At 67.8% G+C, this 18595-nt stretch overlaps 4 protein-coding genes across 10 annotated transcripts; 2 read left to right on the top strand and 2 right to left on the bottom strand.

Moving 5' to 3' along the window:
* Positions 1–452: 452 nt before the first annotated feature.
* Positions 453–2062, bottom strand: TRIR (telomerase RNA component interacting RNase). Its single transcript, XM_049810703.1, has 3 exons — positions 1789–2062; positions 965–1042; positions 453–865 (listed from the first exon to the last, which is right to left on the bottom strand). The coding sequence occupies exons 1-3, from the start codon at positions 2029–2031 to the stop codon at positions 758–760; spliced, it is 429 nt and encodes a 142-aa protein (XP_049666660.1). The 5' UTR covers positions 2032–2062; the 3' UTR covers positions 453–757.
* A 191-nt stretch (positions 2063–2253) lies between these two features.
* On the top strand, positions 2254–4713 carry GET3 (guided entry of tail-anchored proteins factor 3, ATPase). The gene is made up of 7 exons (XM_049810698.1): positions 2254–2437; positions 2803–2950; positions 3026–3174; positions 3270–3420; positions 3510–3617; positions 3944–4141; positions 4412–4713. The coding sequence occupies exons 1-7, from the start codon at positions 2277–2279 to the stop codon at positions 4541–4543; spliced, it is 1047 nt and encodes a 348-aa protein (XP_049666655.1). The 5' UTR covers positions 2254–2276; the 3' UTR covers positions 4544–4713.
* A 1084-nt stretch (positions 4714–5797) lies between these two features.
* Positions 5798–9523, top strand: BEST2 (bestrophin 2). The gene is made up of 9 exons (XM_049810707.1): positions 5798–5988; positions 6235–6329; positions 6732–6965; positions 7398–7552; positions 7634–7711; positions 8108–8260; positions 8341–8421; positions 8534–8685; positions 9160–9523. The coding sequence occupies exons 1-9, from the start codon at positions 5837–5839 to the stop codon at positions 9464–9466; spliced, it is 1407 nt and encodes a 468-aa protein (XP_049666664.1). The 5' UTR covers positions 5798–5836; the 3' UTR covers positions 9467–9523.
* A 58-nt stretch (positions 9524–9581) lies between these two features.
* On the bottom strand, positions 9582–16595 carry HOOK2 (hook microtubule tethering protein 2). 7 transcript variants are annotated; one of them, XM_049810684.1, is made up of 22 exons: positions 16519–16595; positions 15876–15961; positions 15669–15741; positions 15292–15342; positions 15050–15182; positions 14902–14969; positions 14577–14639; positions 14261–14341; positions 13852–14009; positions 13504–13644; positions 13194–13395; positions 12678–12788; positions 12507–12588; positions 12169–12232; positions 11986–12099; positions 11841–11907; positions 11534–11565; positions 11357–11427; positions 11028–11131; positions 10438–10545; positions 10297–10368; positions 9582–9922 (listed from the first exon to the last, which is right to left on the bottom strand). In XM_049810684.1, the coding sequence occupies exons 1-22, from the start codon at positions 16567–16569 to the stop codon at positions 9779–9781; spliced, it is 2076 nt and encodes a 691-aa protein (XP_049666641.1). In that variant the 5' UTR covers positions 16570–16595; the 3' UTR covers positions 9582–9778. The 7 variants fall into 7 exon arrangements, 3 of the variants coding, with proteins under 3 accessions (XP_049666641.1, XP_049666642.1, XP_049666643.1); XM_049810685.1 differs by having other exon boundaries at positions 9807–9922; positions 11028–11123; XR_007507306.1 differs by having other exon boundaries at positions 9879–9922; positions 10438–11131.
* Between the last annotated feature and the right edge of the window lie 2000 nt (positions 16596–18595).

The raw sequence follows: 18595 nt of genomic DNA, 5'->3' as shown, positions 1-18595 counted from the left end.
GACCGCAGCGCACGGGCGAACTGGGACCACAGACCCGTCAGGGTCATCTGCTGGAGTTTGCCCCAGGAGGGCCCGGCCCCGCCTGTTCCCCACACACCAGGGGGGGGTGGCACAGGCTGCAGGTCCCAATCCCCACCCCCCCCCAGCTTTACTGGGGGGAAAAAAGCCAATAATGGTTAAAGTTTGGCACTGGGTGTGTGTGTGCAGTAAATAAAGAGTTCATGACTGGAAGCCTCAGAATCAGTTGGTGTCATGGCCGAGGGAGGCTGTAACCCCCCAGCAGGTGACAGCGTGGGGTGGGTTGTGTCACCCCGTCACAGCGGTCTCAGCATCTCACCCTCCGAACACCAGAGGACACCCAAACCCACAAGACCAGGGTAACAGTGGGGGGGGGAGGGTGGGGGGGTGGCCCCTTCCCCAAAAACACCCACAAGTCGCTCGGCAGCTCCGAAATCTCCGAGGTCTTTAATGCTGCGACAGCGGCCCCTCCGCTCCCGCCTCTCCCCTCCCCGTTTCTCCGCTTTCTATCCCAAAACCACCCCCCCCACACAGGGGCCGGGTGGGGGGAGGAGTGGCGACGGGTCCCGGCAGGCAGCAGCGACAGCAGTTTGCCGGCCGGCATCAAGTCCTGGTTGCCGGTGGGGCGGGAGCGGCGGCCCCGGGCGCGCGATCGGTATTTATAGATATAAAAGGGGTGGGGCCAGCGCCTCCCCCGCCCTTAAATAAGTATATACAGGGGCAAGTCCGGGCGCGGGCACTATTTCACCAGGGGCCGGGTTTTGTCGTCGTCGCTGCACTGATGCGCCTTGTACTTTTTCACCTCCGCCATGTACTTGGCCCAGGCGTCGCCTTTACTCGTCAACACCTGCAAGGAAACGAGGGGAAAACAAGGTCGGTGAGTGCGGCACCCCCCAGCAGCACCACGTGTCCCCCCAGGAGTGGTTGGGGGTCCGGGGATACCCACCTCCTCGTCCGTCTTTTGCTTCTTGGCCACCACTCCCGTCTTCAGGGCCAGCTTGTTCCCCCCTCGCCGCCTGCCCACCTGGGGGAAGGGACAGAACTGCCACCGTTACGCGCGCCGCGGGGACCGCGCCACCCCCTGCACAACGGAACAGGAGGGACGTCCGTCAGACCCTGGCCGGCAGCCGTCCGTCCGTCCGCCCACAGCAGGCAGCACTGCGAGGACCCCGCTCCTGCCCGGGATGGTGCCGGCGGCTGCTGCTGCCGTCCCCGAGGGCAGGGGTGACGTCCCCCGGGAAACAGTGGTGCCGGAGCAGCTGAAGCCGCCCCCATTCCCCAGGAACGGAGGATTTTGGTGCAGTTTGATGAGATTCAAGAAGAGACAAGAAAAACCCAAAACCAAAAGGCAGCACGACAGGGAACCCCTAACAGCACTGAGGTGCCCACAGGACCGCTCCAGAAAGCAGCGGCAGGGCCCCCCGGGGACGTGCCCCCCCAGCGCGGAGACCACAGGTGCCCGCGGAGCTCCAGGGCCCCGGGGCCGCCAGCCCCGCCAAGGGCCCCAGTCCCAGTCCCGGCCCCGCTCCCAGGAGGTGCCACTGGCAAAACCGGGGCCTGCACTCGCGCCCGGGGAACCGGCTCGCCCGGCGAAGCTCTCCCGCGGCAGGCCGCCGCTGCCAGGAAGAAGCCGCCGCCACCCCCGGAGCCAGCCCGAGGGCCCCGGTACCCCCGCGAAACCCTCAGCCGGGGCCGCCGCAGCGGGCGGGCAGGCCGGGCAGCAGCAGGGCCGGCGGGAGCGGGAGGAGGCCGCGGGCCCCGCGTCCTTACGAAGCTGAGGGCGCCGCCGCTCCTCTTCGAGCCGTCGGACGGGCGGTGCGGGCCAGGCCCGGCGCCGCCGGGGGCCTCCGCGGCCGCCGCTGCCGCCGCCGCCTCACGCTCCCGCTGCTGCTCCGCCTCCATCTTCCGCTTGAAAAGCTCCAGGAAGCTGCCGTCGTTGGCGAAGACGTTCACGCCGCCACCGGGCCCGGGCGGCGGCGACGGGGCCTCCCCCTCCTCGCCGTGCGCCTCCATCTTGTCCGCCGCTAACGCCGCGCCGCGGGGGACGCCGGGAAGCGCGCGGCGCTGGGAGATGACGTCAGCGCGACGGCCGTCGGGGTGGCGTTGCCTGGCAACGCGCGGGTCGCTCGCCGCTCTGTCCCGCCCCCCGCCGGATCGCCAGGCGCGGCGGCCAATCCGCCGCAGGGGGCGCGACAGCGCGGCGGGGCGGCGGCCAATGAGGGCGCGGGCGGGCCGGCGGCGCGGCGGCGCGGCGGAAGATGGCGGCGGCGGCGGGCGGGTGGGGGCCGGAGGCGGAGGAGTTCGAGGACGCGCCCGACGTGGAGCCGCTGGAGCCGACGCTGGCGAACATTATCGAGCAGAGGAGCCTCAAGTGGATCTTCGTGGGCGGGAAGGGCGGTGTGGGCAAGACCACCTGCAGGTGCGGCGGGGCCGGGCCGGGCCCCCGGGGGTGGGGGGAGGGATCCCGCCGGGATGGGGTAGGATCGGGCCCCCGGGGCAGGGGGGGGGATTCAACCCGGCTACCCTGGGGTGGGGGAACCGGAGCAGACCACCTGGCGGGAGGGGGGACGGGATACATGCAATCGGAGCGCCCCGGGGCGGGGGGCGGAATTGAGCTGGAGCCCCTCGGGCAGAAGGCAGAACCAGTCCTCGGTGGGGCCACCCCCGCGCGAGGGGCCGTGGCGGGGGAGTGGGGGCAGCTCCCCAGCCAGGGAGGCCACCGGGACCCCCGCCGGCAGAAGCCCCCCCCCCCCCCCCCCCCGCCGTCACTGCTGTCCCCCCCAGCTGCAGCCTGGCCGTGCAGCTCTCAAAGGTGCGGGAGAGCGTCCTCATCATCTCCACCGACCCTGCACACAACATCTCTGACGCCTTCGACCAGAAGTTCTCCAAAGTCCCCACCAAAGTCAAGGGCTATGACAACCTCTTTGCCATGGTGAGTCCAGGACGGAGGCGAGAGCCCGCCCCCCCGCCCCCGCCATGGCCCCTCTCACCCTCCGAACCCCGGCAGGAGATCGACCCCAGCCTGGGGGTGGCAGAGCTGCCTGACGAGTTCTTTGAGGAGGACAACATGCTGAGCATGGGTAAGAAGATGATGCAAGAGGCTATGAGCGCCTTCCCCGGCATCGACGAGGCCATGAGCTATGCTGAGGTGATGAGGTGAGCGGAGCCGTACAGGGCTGGGGGGGCCTGTTGGGGGCTGATTTTGGGGGTCGTGACCCCGCTGACACTCCCCCACCCCACTGGCCCCCCAGGCTGGTGAAGGGCATGAACTTCTCGGTGGTGGTCTTTGATACGGCACCCACTGGCCACACGCTGCGGCTGCTCAATTTCCCCACCATCGTGGAGCGGGGCCTGGGCCGCCTCATGCAGATCAAGAACCAGATCAGCCCCTTCATCTCCCAGGTGAGGACGGGGGCTGTGGGAACAGGACCCCCGTGGGGTGGATGGCATGTGTGGCCTCAGGGGATGGATCTCACCACCACCTTCCCCAGATGTGCAACATGCTGGGGCTGGGGGACATGAACGCTGACCAGCTGGCCTCCAAGCTGGAGGAGACGCTGCCCGTCATCCGCTCCGTCAGCGAGCAGTTCAAGGACCCAGTAAGGCCACCAGTGGGGTGGGGGGGCTCTTCTGGGGGGCATGGGGATGCCAGGAGTGGGACGGGGATGCCAAGTAGGGGAGTGGGGACGCTGGGAGAGGGATGGGGTCAACAGAAGGAGGACAGGGATGTGGCCAAGCTGGCTTGTGCGCATTCCTGTGGGGAATCCTCCGCCGCGGGGCTGGGCAGGGATCCCTCCAGGGTCTCTGTGCCGGACAGCTGGGTCTGCAGAGGGGATGCTGAGAGCGGTGTCACCCTGAGACCGGTGTTGCCGAGCGTGGTGTTGTGGTGTCACGCTGAGTGCGGTGTGGGGGCTGGGTTCGGCAGGAGCAGACAACGTTCATCTGTGTGTGCATCGCCGAGTTCCTCTCACTCTACGAGACCGAGCGGCTGATCCAGGAGCTGGCCAAGTGCCGCATCGACACCCACAACATTGTGGTGAACCAGCTCGTCTTCCCCGACCCACAGCGGCCCTGCAAGATGTGTGAGGCCCGGCACAAGATCCAGGCCAAGTATCTCGATCAGGTAGCGCCCCGATGCGGGGTTCCATGGCACAGCGGCGGGGGCCTGGAGACTGAGTTTGGGGAGCCTGGGAGAGGGTCGGGGCAGGCGTTAACATTTGGGGAGCCCGGATGCCTGGGACCCTGCCTGGCTCTGGAAGGGAAGGGGATCTTGGGAGGTGGAATTTGGGGAGCCCGGATGCCTGGGACCCTCCCCAAGGCCATGGGGGGGTGCTGTGGGGGTTGGGGGGCCTGAATGCCTGGTTCCCTGCCCCCTGCCCCACTCTCCCCACAGATGGAGGACCTGTACGAGGATTTCCACATCGTGAAGCTGCCGCTGCTGCCCCACGAGGTGCGGGGGGCCGACAAAGTGAACACCTTCTCCTCCCTCCTGCTGGACCCCTACCAGCCCCCCAGCCCCAAATAGCCCGCCCACGCCCCCCGGGGGGGGGGGCAGCTGATATTTATTCCCCCCCCCAGGAGGGGCAGGATGGCTCTGCCCACACATCCCCCCCACCCCGCACGCAGCCCCCACCTCCAGGCTGCAGCCAACCAGCACCGCGGCCCCCCCCCCCGGGCTGCTCTGTTCCCCCTCCCTCCCCGTCTGTCCCCCCCCCCCCCCGGGCCGGGGGGGGCAGAGACGGGACCCCCCAGGGGACCTCGTGTAAATAATAAACTCGGGAAGTGGAGAGGCGGCTCTTGGGTGTTTTGGGGAGGCCTGGACACTTGCATTCGCTGCGTGGCACTTGGAGGGGGAGGGGTCCTGGACACCTGGGTCCTCTGGGGGCCACAGGGCTCAGCCTGGCACTGGGGGGGTGACGTCAACACCGGCTGGCACCAGGCCTGGCGGGACGCAGGGACCCTCATTAGTGCTCGAGGCGGATTAACAGGGCACGGGGAGGGGGAGGGGGGCAGCCCAGACGCCGGGGTCCCCAGCGTGGTGGTGGTGGGGGTCTGCAGTGGGGGAGGTTGGGGCCCGGACGTCTGGGTCCCGGGGGGGATGATGGGGCTGCAGCAGCCAGGCTCTAGCATTCTGTGGGGGCTGCGTGGCATTGGCCCCCCCCTGCCCCACACAGGTCTGGCCCCATGTCCCACGTCCCGCTGCGATCTGTCCCTGCGACCCTGCTGCTGGCACGAGGCCGCGGGGCCGGAGCCAGGCCAGCCTGGGGGGGGACCCAGGCGTTTGGGCCACCAACCTCCCCCCACCCTAACCCTGCCTCAGTTTCCCCCCCCAGGGAGGGGGTGGGCTCAGGACTTGCCAAACCAGAGTGGCCGCTCCCCTGGGGGTTACAGGGGAAGGACCCAGACGTCCGGCCTTCCCCCCCCCACCTCCTCCAGGGGACCCAGGCATGTGTGTCCCCCCCCAGCCCCGGGGCAGGGCCAGCCCCAGGACGGTATTTAAGGCCCCGGGATGGGAACAGTGGCCCCAGACCGGCGGTGGCCGCCCCAGCTCAGGTCTCCCACAGGTGAGGGGGGGTATGCAGGGGGGAGTCCCTGCCCAGCCCGGGGAGGGGGGGGTGGCAGTGCCCCAGGGTGTGTCCCCAGGGTGTCGGGGTCCCCAGGCTGTGCCTCCTATCCCCTGGGTATCGGTTCAATGACTCCCCCACCAGGTGCGTGTCCCCCCCCCCCCCAAAGGGTTTTCATGCCCCCAGGGTCCCATTTCTTCATCCGCAGGGTTTTGCCGTCCCCAGGGTGCTGCCCGGGTGTCACCGCGGCCGTGATGACGGTGACCTACACCTCGCGGGTGGCCACTGCGCGTTTCGGGGGCTTCTCGCAGCTGTTGCTGCTCTGGCGCGGGAGCATCTACAAGCTGCTCTACCGGGAGCTGCTCCTCTTCCTCGCTGCCTACCTGGGGCTCAGCCTGGCCTACCGGTGCGGTGGGGGGCACGTTGGGGGGACTCGGTGTGCGTGGGGACACGTGGAGGTGCAGGGAGTGCATCGGAATGGGGCTATGGGGCATGCGGGATGTGGGGGGGGTCATGGGAATGGGGGGACACGGGTTGCATGGAGACACGGTACCTCGTACGGCAGGACACAGAGGGGGGACACACACAGCTGGAGGGAGGGGCTGGGTGAACCCCCCGGTGTCCCCCCACGTGTCCATTCCCCCCTTGCCAGGTTCCTGCTGTCGGAGGCGCAGAAGCGGCTCTTTGAGAAGCTGGTGCTCTACTGCGACAAGTCGGCCAACCTCATCCCTGTCTCCTTTGTCCTCGGTGAGAGCCCCGAACCACCCGGGACCCCTAGACCCCCCCCCCCCAGGACCCCAACGCACCCTCCCAAGACCCCCGAGGCCACCAGTGTCCCCACAAAGCCTCCCCAGACCCACTAACCTAATCCCTGTCTCCTTTTGTCCTCGGTGAGAACCCCCAGTCCTCCCCCCTCCAGTGCCTTCTCCCAGTACTCCCACTGTCCCCAGTGCCCTTGCCACCCCGTGACCACTCCCAGCATTCCCAGTGTCACCAACTTACCTCAGCACCTCCACCCAGTGCTCCCACTGTCCCCCATGCCCCAGTTCCCCCACCTCACCATGTCCCCAGTGCTCCCAGTGTCCCAAACTCCCCCCAGCACCCCCTTCTCAGGGCTCCCAGTGCCCCCAGAGCATCCCAGTCCCGCAGGTTTCTACGTGGCGCTGGTGCTGGAGCGCTGGTGGGGGCAGTTCCGCAGCGTCCCAGCGCCGGATGGGCTGATGGTGGCTGTGGCGGGCAACGTCCACGGGGCTGATGCACGGGGCCGCATCCTGCGCCGCACCCTGATGCGATACGGCAGCCTGGCTGCGCTGCTGGTGCTGCGTGCCGTCAGCACTGCTGTCTACAAGCGCTTCCCTACCACCGACCACCTCGTCGAGGCTGGTGCGTCCCTGCCACCCTGCTGTGACCTCATCAGGGCACGGTGATGTCATCAGAGGGGGTGACATCAGCACAGGGGCAGTAATGGGCCAGTGGGACCAGCAGGAGGGTGGCGGGGGGGCGCAGGGACTCCCTGGGGATGGCATCATAGCAGTGATGTCACCATGGGGTGCCACACTGGGAAAGGGAATGGCATCACAGCAGTGGTGCCGCTATGGGGGTGGGGAAGTCATTACAGAGGCAGTGATGTCATCATGGGAACTTCATGGGGCTGGGCATCAGGTTCCCCTAACCTCTGTGCTGTGACACCAGTGGGGCATCCCAATATCACTGGATGTCAGTGCTGTTGGCAGTGACATTATGGGGCAGTGCGTGATGTCATGGGGGCTTGCGGGTGACATCATGGGGGGGCAGATGGTGATGCTGGCCCTGCAGGGTTCCTGACACGGGAGGAGCGGCGGCGGCTGGAGGGGCTGCGCTCGCCCTACAACAAGTTCTGGGTGCCCTGCGCCTGGTTCGGGGCGCTGGCAGGGCAGGCACGGCGGGAGGGTCGTGTGCGTGATGACTGCGCCCTCAAGCTCCTCATGGAGGTACCCCCACCGCCCCAAGCCCCCTGACTCCCCCCGGGCCCCCCCTGAGCCCCCCCAACCTGCCCATGCCCCCCTCCCCAGGAGCTGAACCGCTTTCGGGGCCACTGCAGCCTCCTCTTCCACTATGACTGGATCAGCGTCCCACTGGTGTACACCCAGGTGGGCCCTGGGAGCACTGGGAAGGGAGGGGAATGGCAGGAATGGGGACACGGCGCGGGGTGGAGGGGAGAGGGGACTGGATAGGGATGGAGGGACACGCAGGGGACACAGGAGAACACAGACAGGGATGGGGTGACGTGGAGAGGACCCAAGAGGGATGGAAGGATGTGGGGGGGGGCCTGGACGGGGATGGAGGGACATGAGGGGACATGAAGGGACATGGGAGGGTCAGGACAGGGATGGGGGAACACGGGGGGACTTGGAGCAACACAAGGAGACATAGATGAGGACGGAGGGACATGGGGCTACATTGACAGGGATGGACACAGACAGGGACGTAAGGACATGAGAGGACGTGGGGGGTCACGTTGGTAGGTAACCGTCCCCCCACTGCAGGTGGTGACCATCGCCGTGTACACCTTCTTCGTCACCTGCCTGATCGGGCGGCAGTTCCTGGACCCAGCCCAGGGCTACGCAGGGCATGAGTTGGACCTGGGGGTCCCCGTCTTCACCCTCCTCCAGTTCTTCTTCTACGTGGGGTGGCTCAAGGTGGGTGGGAGGGCTGGGGGGGAGGGGGGGGGGGCCGGAGGACACATGGCAGCCCTGGGGACATGGTGGCCCCGCTGCAGGTGGCTGAGCAGCTCATCAACCCCTTTGGCGAGGATGATGATGACTTTGAGACCAACACACTCATTGACCGCAACTTCCAGGTACCCCCAACCCACTCCCACAGGGCACCCGGGGTGGTGGTGGGGGGGGAAACCCAGGCATCCAGGAGGGGACCCAGGCATCCGGCAGTGGACCCAGACATCTGGCCCACAGGTGTCGATGCTGGCGGTAGACGAGCTGTACGGGGAGGTGCCAGCGCTGGAGCGGGACCGGTACTGGGACGCCGCCAGCCCCCGGGCACCCTACACAGCTGCAGCCGCCCCACTGCGCCAGCCCGCCTTCCGCGGCTCCGCCTTCGACGTGGCGTGAGTGGGGACAGGACCCCCCCAGGACCCCCTGCCTCAGATCCTACAGCCCCCCAACCCCACTGGGAGGGGCCCTGGGGAACCCAAACAACTCCCTGGGTTTCCCCAAAACTAAAGACTGCCCTAGGGATGCCCACCAAACCCCACTGACCCCCAAACCGCCCCCCAGATCCCCTCCAGCCACCCCAAGACCTCACCAGTTTCCCCCAAACTACCCTAGAAACCCCTACCCAAAACTGCTCAGAGACCCCCAACTGCCTCTAGGGACCTCTACTTCCCCCCTCCCAGGGACCCCAAAACACCCCCAAGGGACCCCATGGCCCAGCCTGGGACTCCCCCAAAGCCAGTCCTGGCGGCTGGGGGTGTCCCTGACATCTTAGGAGGGTGTTGGGGGGTGACCCCAGGTGCCCAGGGGGAGGTTTGGGGTGACCACCATGTCTTTGGGTGGTTTCGGGTGACCCCAGTGTCCTGCAGGCTGGCAAAGGAAGAGATGCAGTTCCAGCCGCTGGAGGACATTGGGGAGACCCTCGGGGACACCCTTGAGCCCCCTCCACGGCCACCCCCAGGCACATTCACCCGACGCTTCTCCCTGCTCCGCCGCAAGAACAGCGCCGGCTCTGAGGGGGGGCTTGGCCCTGAGCCCCCCCCGGGGGCCCCCCCCCGTGCCTGCTGCCCCAGGGGATGGGGACAGCCTCGGGGGGGACACAGCCGTTCTCCTGGGGGATGCCCCAGGAGGGAGCAGTGGCTCCCACGACTGCTGGCTCCTGCACCCCAGCGCTAATGACATAGTTTAAGGGGGGGGAACCCCAAAACACCCCCCCCAACACAGCTAAGCCTGTACAAGCCCCCCACAAATCCCTGTTGGGAATAAACCCCCAGCCCTGAATCCTGTAGCTTTATTGAAAGGATTTTTTGGGGTGGGGGAGCAGGAACCCCTGCCCCACAGAAAAGGGGTACAAAAATAGAAGTACTAAAAGCCCCCTCAAAGAGGAGTGCAGGGCCTTGCCCCCCCAAGAGAATGGGGGGCAAGGCCAAGCCAGTAGTATCTAAAATGGGACCAGCCCAGAGAAGGGGGTGCCCCCCAGGCCCCCAGTCAGCGGTTGGGAGGGCGGCCATGGGGGGGCCGGGTGCGGCGGGCAGCTGTGGCCAAGCGCTGCTGGGCCAGGAAGGACTGAGCCCCCCCAGAGGGTGCCCGTGGCCCCACTCCCTCGCTTGCCTGCTGCTGCAGCGCCAGGCCCTGGCAGGGGGAACACACGGGTTGAGTGTCGGACCCCCCAAACCCACAGTGCCTGGGGAGGCCATAAGGCACCAAGCCACTGACTGCTCCGAGTTGATGCATTTACCCCACCAAATACCCCCCCAATTACAGCCCCCCCAAATACTTGCTCTCTCCCAGGGTATCTTTGCCCCCCCAGAAGTATCTATTACCCCCCCAGGGGTACCTGCTCGCCAAGAAGTACCTACGGCCTCCCCAAGAGCATCTGTGCCCACTACGTGGTATCTGCTGTCCGTGAGAATATCTGTGCCCCCTCCCACAGCCTTTGCCCAGGGGTCATCCATGCCCCCACCCCCAGGAGCAGCTGCCCCCCTAGACCCCCCCCCATCGCTCACCATGTTGTACCACGCGGTGACGAGCAGCCGCTCCTCCCGCTCACGCTGCGCACGGCTCCGCTCGCAGTCGCTCTGGGGGGGCCAGGGAGGGTTGAGCCAGAGCTGGGGACCCCCGGACACCCCCCCCCAGCCCCCCCTCACCTCCAGGTGCCGTATCAGGGCATCCTTCTCCTGCAGCTGGTTCCGGAGGGCACGGAGGGCGGGGGCTGCTGCGGGGCCAGGGGGCTTTGGCTCCAGCACCCGCAACACCTGGCGGGGGTGACAGCATGGGACCCCCAAACCCCGACACGGAGGAGCCCCCCCAGGGTCCCATCCCCTGCCAAAGACCATCTGCCCTGCCAAACAACCCTGGGGGGTCCCAGCATCCCCCCAGATACCCCAGGGTTCCTCCTCAGCCAAGAAGAGTCCTGAGCACCCTCCCCGAGATCCTCCCAATGGGTCCCAGCCCCCCCGCCATGCACCCAAAAATGCTCTGAGGAAGGTCCCAGACCCCCACAAACCCAGGGCATCCCTAGGGGGCCCCAGAGCCCCCCATGCACCCAAGAGGCCCTTGGGGAGAATCTTAGAGCCCCCCCCAGTATAGATAAGATATTCTTGGTGGTTCCCACAACCCCTCCAATACCCCAAAACAGCCCCGAGGGCCCCCAAGCTCCCTCAACCCCAAGACCACCAGGGTCCCCGAGCTCCCCCAGCGCTCCCAGGGCAGCCTGGGGGGGGTCCTGGCCCCGCACCGTGCGGGCCCCCCCAGCATGCCAACGGCAGCGCTCTTCCAGGACGCGCAGGGTCTCCTCCCTCCGGCGCAGGCTGCACTGCAGCTCCTCCACGTCCTGTGACCCTGGGGGGGGCATGAAGAGTGGAGCGGGGTGGGGACACACACACACACACACACACACACACACACACACAAAAAGGAGATCAAGCCAGGGAGGCTCCCACACCAGCTCCCTCCTCCCGGACCCACAGTCTGCCTGAGGGAAACTGAGGCATTGTTCAGCTCCTGCCACCTCTCTCTTCCCTGTGCCCCCCCCCAACACGCCAACCCCCCCTAGACACCCCGTACCGCTGCCGTCCCCGTGTGGCTCCAGTTCCTCCTTCCCTTGCAGCTCTGCCCCTGCCTTGGGCAGCTCCTTGCTGGGAGATCGGGGAGGGGACACAGGTTGGGGTGTGGGGACGGGCTGTCCCCGTCCACCCACCCTACCCGGGGGGCTCAGGCTGGCCCCTTCCCCCCGACACTCACAGCTCCTCCAGCGTCTCCTCCAGCAGCAGCAACTGGGGGGAATGAGGAGTGAGGGGGGGCTCCCAGCACCCCCAAAGCCTAGGGGGGCCTGAGAAGCCCCTGCCCCCCCCCAAAACCCAAACCCTACTTGCCCTCAGATGCGGAAGCCATACTAAAACTATGACCTCCCCCAAACCATCAGAATTCTCCAATGAAATGAGAACCCCCTAAGAACACTGAGATCCCCCCCAAAACAAATAGCAATGTTTTCTCACCTCCCCAAATGCCCGATCCCTCCAGGAAGCCCACACCCCCACACCCCACTCACCTCCTCTGTGGGGTCCCCCTGATCCCCCAGCACTGTACGCAGCTCCGCCACCCCCGTGGACTCCAGCCTGAGGGTTGGGGGGGTGTTAGGGATGCGGGGGAGCCTGGGGGGGAGCTCAGGACACCATGACCCCCCCTGCCCCCACCTCTGCCGGTCGGCATCGTGCAGCTGCTGCTGGAGCTGATCCCGCTGGAGCCGCAGCGTCACCTCCTGCGCCTGCAGCCGCCGGTTCTCCTGCTGCAGCCGCGCCACTGTCTCCCTGGGGGGCCCGGGGGGGTCAGGAGATCTGGGGAGGGCCCCAGGGTTGGGGACCCCCCCTTGCACCCACCTCAGCTCCGCAGGGAGGATTTCGGCTGCTAGGTTTCCTGCTGGGGCTGTCCCCTTCTCCAGCACTGCATGTGGTGGTGGGGGAGACAGATAGTTGGGGGCGGGTGAGAAGTGACACTCCCAAACTGCACTCTGCAGACCCCCACTGCACCCCGGCCCCCCCAAAGCCCCCCAACCCCCCCCCCCCCGGGTTACCCCCCCAGCCCAAAACCCCTGCCCTGAGCACGGATTCTCTGGTGCCTTGCATGAGGGCTGTGCTCAGCAGGATCTCCCTTCCCTGAGGGGTCTGTCACCTCCCCAGAGAGCTCTGTAACCGTCCCCTCAGGGTCCCCCACCCACCTGCTTGGCAGCTCTGCTGCACCTGAGCGCAGCGCAGCTCCTCATTGGCCTCGCGCAGAGTGTCCCGCTCCTCCAGCAGGCGCTGTGAGTGAGGGATGTCAGCGGGGGGACGCAGCCATCCGGGACGGGGACCCCAGGCGTCTGGGACAGGGGGAAGGACACCCCACCCACCTCCTTCTCCTTGTTCAGCGCCTCGAACTTCTCCTGCAGGTTCCTGAACTCCACCTGCCATTTCTCTGCCCGCTGCTCTGCCTCTGCCTGCTGCCCACTCAGCTCCTCCACCTGGGCGGGGCCACAGATGACCACACCCCCAGCCCTTAGCCCCGCCCTGGGAACAGCCCCACCCACCACACCTTCACACCTCTGCTAGCATCCCCTGCCTGACCCGTGGGTGGCCCCGCCCCTGCCGACCTGGTCCCACCCCTAGCTCCACATAGCCCCACCCCCTTCCCTGGCTCCACCCACCATCGGTCACCCTGCTGGGGATGGCCCCACGCAGCTCCCCATAGACCACGCCTCAGATGCATGGCCCCGCCCCACCCATGCCACATGGGGAGCCTATAGACATAGCCCCGCCCCCTTCCCCGAAGCCACGCCCCCTCAGTCCCAGCTGCATTGGGACCTGGACCACGTTGCTCCACCCCGGCCCAAAGCCCCGCCCCAAACGACCCCCGCAGCCCCGCCCACCTGCCTGCGGGCAGCTTCCAGCTGCGCGCAGCCCGCCTGCGCCCGGCCCAGCTGCTGCTGCAGCGCGGCGGCACGGCGCAGCTGGGCGGCATGGCGCTCCTCCAGCGCCCGCACCCAGCGCCGCAGGTCGCCCGCCGCTGCCGCCCGGCCCCGGTACGCCGCCACTGCCGCCTCCAGCCGCCCTGCGCGCGCCGACGACGCCCTGCCGGACCGGCGGCACCGCTGACGGCCTCCCTGCGCCAGCAGCACCGGGGGACGCGCCCGTAGGGGTGTCCGGGCAACCCTGTCCCCCTGCGGGACCCCAGCCCACCTCAGCACGTCCATCTCGTCGCGCAGGGCCCGGGCCTCCCCGGCCAGGCCGCTCAGCTCCTCTGCTCGTGCCTGCAGCCCCCGCGCCTCCCGCTCCAGCCTGTTGCAGCGTGCCCGCAGCTCCTCCTTCCCGCTCTCCAGCCTGCGCAGGGGGGACCCTGGCGTCAGGGGCACCCCCGCGGCACAGGGGTGCGGGATGCATCTTGCTCCCCCGCCCCTGCCCCCTGTTTTGTTCTCTCTGACACAAAACCCAGACCCCAGAAATCGGGGTGACCCCCCTGCTAAGGGAGCCAGGCACCTGGGCTGGCACCCTCCCCCTGCCCAGGGGACCCAGGCACCCGGGTCCTACCGGTAATTCTCCTCCTGCAGCTGCTCCACCTGCGTCTGCAGCAACAGCAGCTTCTTGGCAGTAGCGCCAGCGGCGTCGGCCTCCAGCTGCGCCTTCTCCTCCCGCAGCGCCCGGTTCTCCTCCGCCAGGCTGCCCTTCTCCTCCAGCAGCACTGCCACCTGCCCCGTGCCAGCAGGACCCGGGTGTCCGGGAGGGGACCCGGGTGTCCGGGCTCCCGTCCCAGCGGGGTCTCGCTGTGTGTCTGCACCCAACCCTCACAGGGAACAGCAAAAAATCCTCTCCCACTCAGTGTTACTGCTTTGGGTGCCCTCACCTCAGCTCTAAAAATGGGGAGGGAACAGCACTGGGGAACCCAGGTGACTGGGGGACCCCCGCACCCACCAGGAGGACCCAACCATCCAGGCCCCACCTGCTGCTCCAGTTCAAGGCAGCGCTGTTGCGGTCCCCCGGCCTCCTCAGCCTCCTCGCTCAGAAAGTAATAGCGCCGTGACTGCAAAAGGAAAAGGCGGGGCGGTGTCAGTGCTGGGGGGTCACCCAGACACCCCCAAACCCCCTCAACCGCTCTCTGTCCCTCCCCAACAACCCCCAATCTACCGCAGCCTTGGGGCTCCCTGCATCCCCCTCCGCCAAATGCGCCTGCTGCAGTTGTCGTGTCCCCCCCCGACCCTGGCCTTCCTCCCCTGTCACAGCACCCAGCCCCCCCAGTCTGCCCCCCATCCCTCTACCTGTGTGTCGAAGTTCCCATACGTCTCCACTGCCATCGTCTCTGACGGCTCTTTGTCCAAAAGCTGTGTGAAGGAAAAAATCACAAAATGGGGTTTGGGGGGGCTCTTCAGGCCCCCCCCCATAACCCCACGGCTTCTCCAAAATCCCCCAAGAACCATGCCCAAAAACCTTCCCACAGAGCCCTCTGGCTCCATTCACTCTCAAGCCCCCAAGATGCCCCAAAATCCCCCTGAGCCCAACCCACAGGGATCCCCAACATCTCCTGACTCCCCTGACCCACCTAGGGCCCCCAACACCTCCTGGGGACCCTCAAATCACCCCCACCTCCTGGATGGCCGTCATCACCACATGCTGCACCGACTCCTCCAGTGTCATGATGCGCTGGATATGTTCTGCAAAGGGGAGATGGGGGGGAGTTAGGGGGGTCAAGGGGCATTTCAGGGCGGTGGGGGCCCCCCAGCCCTGCACCCACCTTCCCGCCTCTCGCAGCTCACAGCGCACCCCAGCACCAGTCGCACCAGTTTGCCCAGTTGCTCCGGGTCAGCGTGCTGGGCTGCCAGCACCAAGTCGGGCACGTGCTGCTCCGCCACTGCCTGGCCCAGCACCTGGGGGGCCGGGAAGGGGGGGGGTGGGTTCAGCCCCCCTCTGGGGAACCTCCCCACCCCAAAACGGGGGACCTGGATGCCTAGATCCCCCACGCACCCCGACACTCACATCCTGCCAGTACTCCAGGACGCTTTGCAGCACCTTCCGCAGGTTGCTCACCTGTGTGGGGGGGAAAGCTGGGAACCCCCCCATACCCCCAAAATACCCCCCCCACATTGCTGTGGCCCTGCCTCAGGTTTCCCCAAAACACCCCTCCCCAACTGAATCCCCCCAAACCAGCTCTCCCAATCAGCCCCTGTATTGTGTCCCCCAAAATGCCCCCCCAAAGAAACTGCCCCCAGACCCCCCCCAAACCAACACTTCCAAAACCTCCACTCTCCCTTCTCACTCCCCAGAGCAGACTGAAGGCTGAGAACGACCCCCCAAAACACACATAGAAGTGTCCCACCACAAGCATGCCCCCCCCCCAACACGTGCCCCCCCACCTTCAGCCGCCAGTTATCCTCAGCGTCATCCCGGATCCGGCCCAGCCATGTCTCGTTGAACCACGAGGCGTCGCTGGGGGGCACAGGGTGGTTCCCAAAATCAGGTCCCCTCCCACCACGCTGCCCCCACCTGGGGGTGCCCCAGACCCTTTGGGGGGCCCTAAGGGTGTCCCCAAAGTGGGGGGGCAGTGTCCCCCTACCACTCACATGCTGTGCAGGACGTGGGCGAGGGCCACCCCACTAGCCAGGTCCTGGGGGGAGGCACAGGGCGAGGGGGGGGCGAAGGTCTGCAGCTGGGGCGCACAAAGGGGGGGGTCACAGCATGGCCACCCCTGAAACAGCTCCCCTGGACCTGCTCAGAGCTGAGAACGGACAACTCGTGTCCTGCCCCCCCCCCCCCATACACCAATGCCTCCCTTGCAGACAGGGGAGCCCCCAAACCTGCACAAGCCCCCCAAAGCACTGCAGGGGGGCAGGCCCCCCCTTTTTACCCTCAGCAACATTCTCCTAGGCATAGGGTAGACCCCATTGGGCTGCCCCCCATTAACCACATTAGCTGGGGGCAAAGGGCACCAGGTGGGTCACTGGGTGCTGGGGGAGGGGGGTCACAAGGGCTCAGCAGGTACCCGAGAAGAATCACAGGGCCTGGGGGTGGGGGGTGTGGGGGGGGGGGTGTCACAGGGTGCCAGGGATGCTCGGGAGGGTCACCAGGCCGCAGGGAGAGCCTGGGGGCATTCAGGGGGTACGGGGGACCTGGCAGGGAGATCACACGGGCGTGGGGGTGTCCGGGGGGGTCACACGGGCCCGGCAAGGTCTCGGGGGGTCCGGGGGGGTCCCGGCCCCCCCTTACCCAGGTGAGCAGCGGCCCGCACTCATCCCGCCCCGCCGCCGTGGCCGCCATCTCAGGGCCGGTCCGCCAGGGGCACCAAGCCGCATCCAGAGTGGCTGCACCTGCCTGCCCCGCCCCCTTCCGGCCCCGCCCCTCCGCTCTCTCGGCACCGGTCCTCCTGGGCTACAGAGTCGTGTCGAGAGCGGCCTCACCTGCCGGCCACGCCCCTTTCCGGTCACGCCCCGCCGCCATCTTGAACGCGGTCCTCCAGGACTACAGACATGAGGCCAGAGCGGCCTCACCTGGTCGCCCCGCCCCTTCCGGCCCCGCCTCGCCGCCATGTTGGACCAGGTCCTCCAGGACTACAGACATGAGGCCAGAGCGGCCTCACAGGCTCGCCCGCCACTTCCGGCCCCGCCCCCGCCCCATCTTGGAGTCAGTCTTCCAGGGCTACAGAGATGTGGCCAGAGCGGCTTCATAGGGTTGCCCCGCCTCTTCCGGCCCCGCCCCGCCGCCATCTTGGACTCAGTCCTCCAGGGCTACAGAGATGTGACCAGAGCGGCCTCAACTGGTCTCCCCGCCCCTTCCGGCCCCGCCCCCGCCGCCATCTTAGTCCCGGTCCTCCAGGGCTACAGACATGTGGCCAGAGCGGCCTTACCTGATCGCCCCGCCCCTTCCGGCCCCCGCCTGGCCGCCATCTTGGACCCGGTCCTCCAGGGCTACAGAGTATCGCGCCCAGAGCGGCCGCAGCTTCTGGTCCCGCCCCTTTTCGGCCCCGCCTCCGCAGCCATCTTGGGGCGGTCCGCCTGGCCTCTCGAGCTCCTCCCAGAGGGGGGGGTCACACCTGCCGGCCCCGCCCCTTTCCGGCCCCTCCCCGCCGCCATCTTGGCACCCAGCACCGCCCCTCCCGGCCCCGCCGCTGACTCAGCGCCGCGTCACCGCCCGCCCCCGCCCCTCCAGCCGCTCCCGTCTGCCCGGCCGGGCCCGCCCCGCCCCGTCGGGGACCGGCAGCCGCCAGGTGCGGGGGGGGGGTGCCGGGGAAGTGGGGGGGGGGCCGGCGCCGGGGCCGCGCGGGGTCAGGCCGGGCCATTTCCCCTGCGGGGCGGGATTGGCAGCACCGCCCCCGTGACGTCAGTGACGAACTCGGCGACTCCGGTTGCGTCACCGGCGTGGGGCGGTGGGAACCGGCCCCAGGGGACCCAGGCGTCCGGGGGGTGGGGGGGCTGGGGGTGGGGGTGTGTGTCAGCGGCATCGCCATGGCAACGCCGGCGCGCGCTGCTTGTACCCCCGCGGCGGCACTTCCGGTTCCGGGACGGGGGGGAGTCCGGGACACCCCCCCCCCGTGCTCCACCTGCGGTTCGGGAGACCCCCCCCCAGCACTCCCAGTGTGCAGTCCTGGGGATATCCCAGTGCTTCCAGTAGAGCCCTGGAAACCCCCCAGTGCTCCCAGAAGAGCCCTGGGGACATCCCAGTGCTCCCAATGGAGCTTTGCCCCTGCCCCACCGTGTCCCAGTACACCCCTAGTGCCCCCAGTCTGGCCCCAAGACCCTCCAGGTGCTTGCCCCAGTTGTTGCCACCACTGTGAGCCCAGGCATCCGAGCCCAGGGCATGCTGGGAAATTCCCACCCCGCAGTGCCTCCGGGTTCCCAACGGACTCCTGGGTCCCCCTGAGCCACCCCCCCACTCCACCCACCCTCGGGTGCACGGTCACTCCCACCAGTTAGTCCCAGTCCCCCCAGGACTCGCAGTTCGTGGGGTGGGGGGTGGCCCAGACGCATGGGTTCTCACCACACTGGCTGTGGTGGGGGGACGGTGCCAGATGCCTCGGTCCCCTGGGGGTGGGGAGGGGTTCACAGGGCCTGGCCCCAGACGCCTGGGTCCCCTGTGCAGGCAGCCCCCCCCTGCACCAAAAACCTGGTGGCAGCTGTGGCCATTGTGGCCGTTGGGCACCCAAAGGTGATGCCAAGTGAGAGTCGCTGGGGGGGGGGGGGGGGGGCGGGACTTGAGACCACCCCCAGTCCAGGCCCCCCCCGCGGCTCCCCAGGCCCAGCCTCTGCAGCTGGAGGACCCTGGCATCAGGGTAAGAGCTGCCACCCCC

Source organism: Accipiter gentilis, chromosome 9, assembly GCF_929443795.1.
Source record: "Accipiter gentilis chromosome 9, bAccGen1.1, whole genome shotgun sequence".
NCBI classification, from domain to species: Eukaryota; Metazoa; Chordata; class Aves; order Accipitriformes; family Accipitridae; genus Astur; species Astur gentilis.
Note: the sequence above shows the minus strand (reverse complement) of the source record. Positions and strands in the feature narration are given on the sequence as shown.

Coding starts and splice junctions, on each gene's coding strand:
- HOOK2 (XM_049810684.1), bottom strand. CDS start 16,569: ATGGCGGCCACGGCGGCGGGGCGGGATGAGTGCGGGCCGCTGCTCACC. Junction 15,343..15,668: donor AGGATAACTGGCGGCTGAAG/GTGGGGGGGCAC, acceptor CCCCCCACACAG/GTGAGCAACCTGCGGAAGGT. Junction 14,640..14,901: donor TGATGACGGCCATCCAGGAG/GTGGGGGTGATT, acceptor TCCTTCACACAG/CTTTTGGACAAAGAGCCGTC.
- BEST2 (XM_049810707.1), top strand. CDS start 5,837: ATGACGGTGACCTACACCTCGCGGGTGGCCACTGCGCGTTTCGGGGGC. Junction 6,966..7,397: donor CGACCACCTCGTCGAGGCTG/GTGCGTCCCTGC, acceptor CTGGCCCTGCAG/GGTTCCTGACACGGGAGGAG. Junction 7,553..7,633: donor CCCTCAAGCTCCTCATGGAG/GTACCCCCACCG, acceptor CCCCCTCCCCAG/GAGCTGAACCGCTTTCGGGG.
- TRIR (XM_049810703.1), bottom strand. CDS start 2,031: ATGGAGGCGCACGGCGAGGAGGGGGAGGCCCCGTCGCCGCCGCCCGGG. Junction 1,043..1,788: donor GCGGCGGCGCCCTCAGCTTC/GTAAGGACGCGG, acceptor CCCTTCCCCCAG/GTGGGCAGGCGGCGAGGGGG. Junction 866..964: donor AGCAAAAGACGGACGAGGAG/GTGGGTATCCCC, acceptor GTTTCCTTGCAG/GTGTTGACGAGTAAAGGCGA.
- GET3 (XM_049810698.1), top strand. CDS start 2,277: ATGGCGGCGGCGGCGGGCGGGTGGGGGCCGGAGGCGGAGGAGTTCGAG. Junction 3,421..3,509: donor TCAGCCCCTTCATCTCCCAG/GTGAGGACGGGG, acceptor CACCTTCCCCAG/ATGTGCAACATGCTGGGGCT. Junction 4,142..4,411: donor AGGCCAAGTATCTCGATCAG/GTAGCGCCCCGA, acceptor CTCTCCCCACAG/ATGGAGGACCTGTACGAGGA.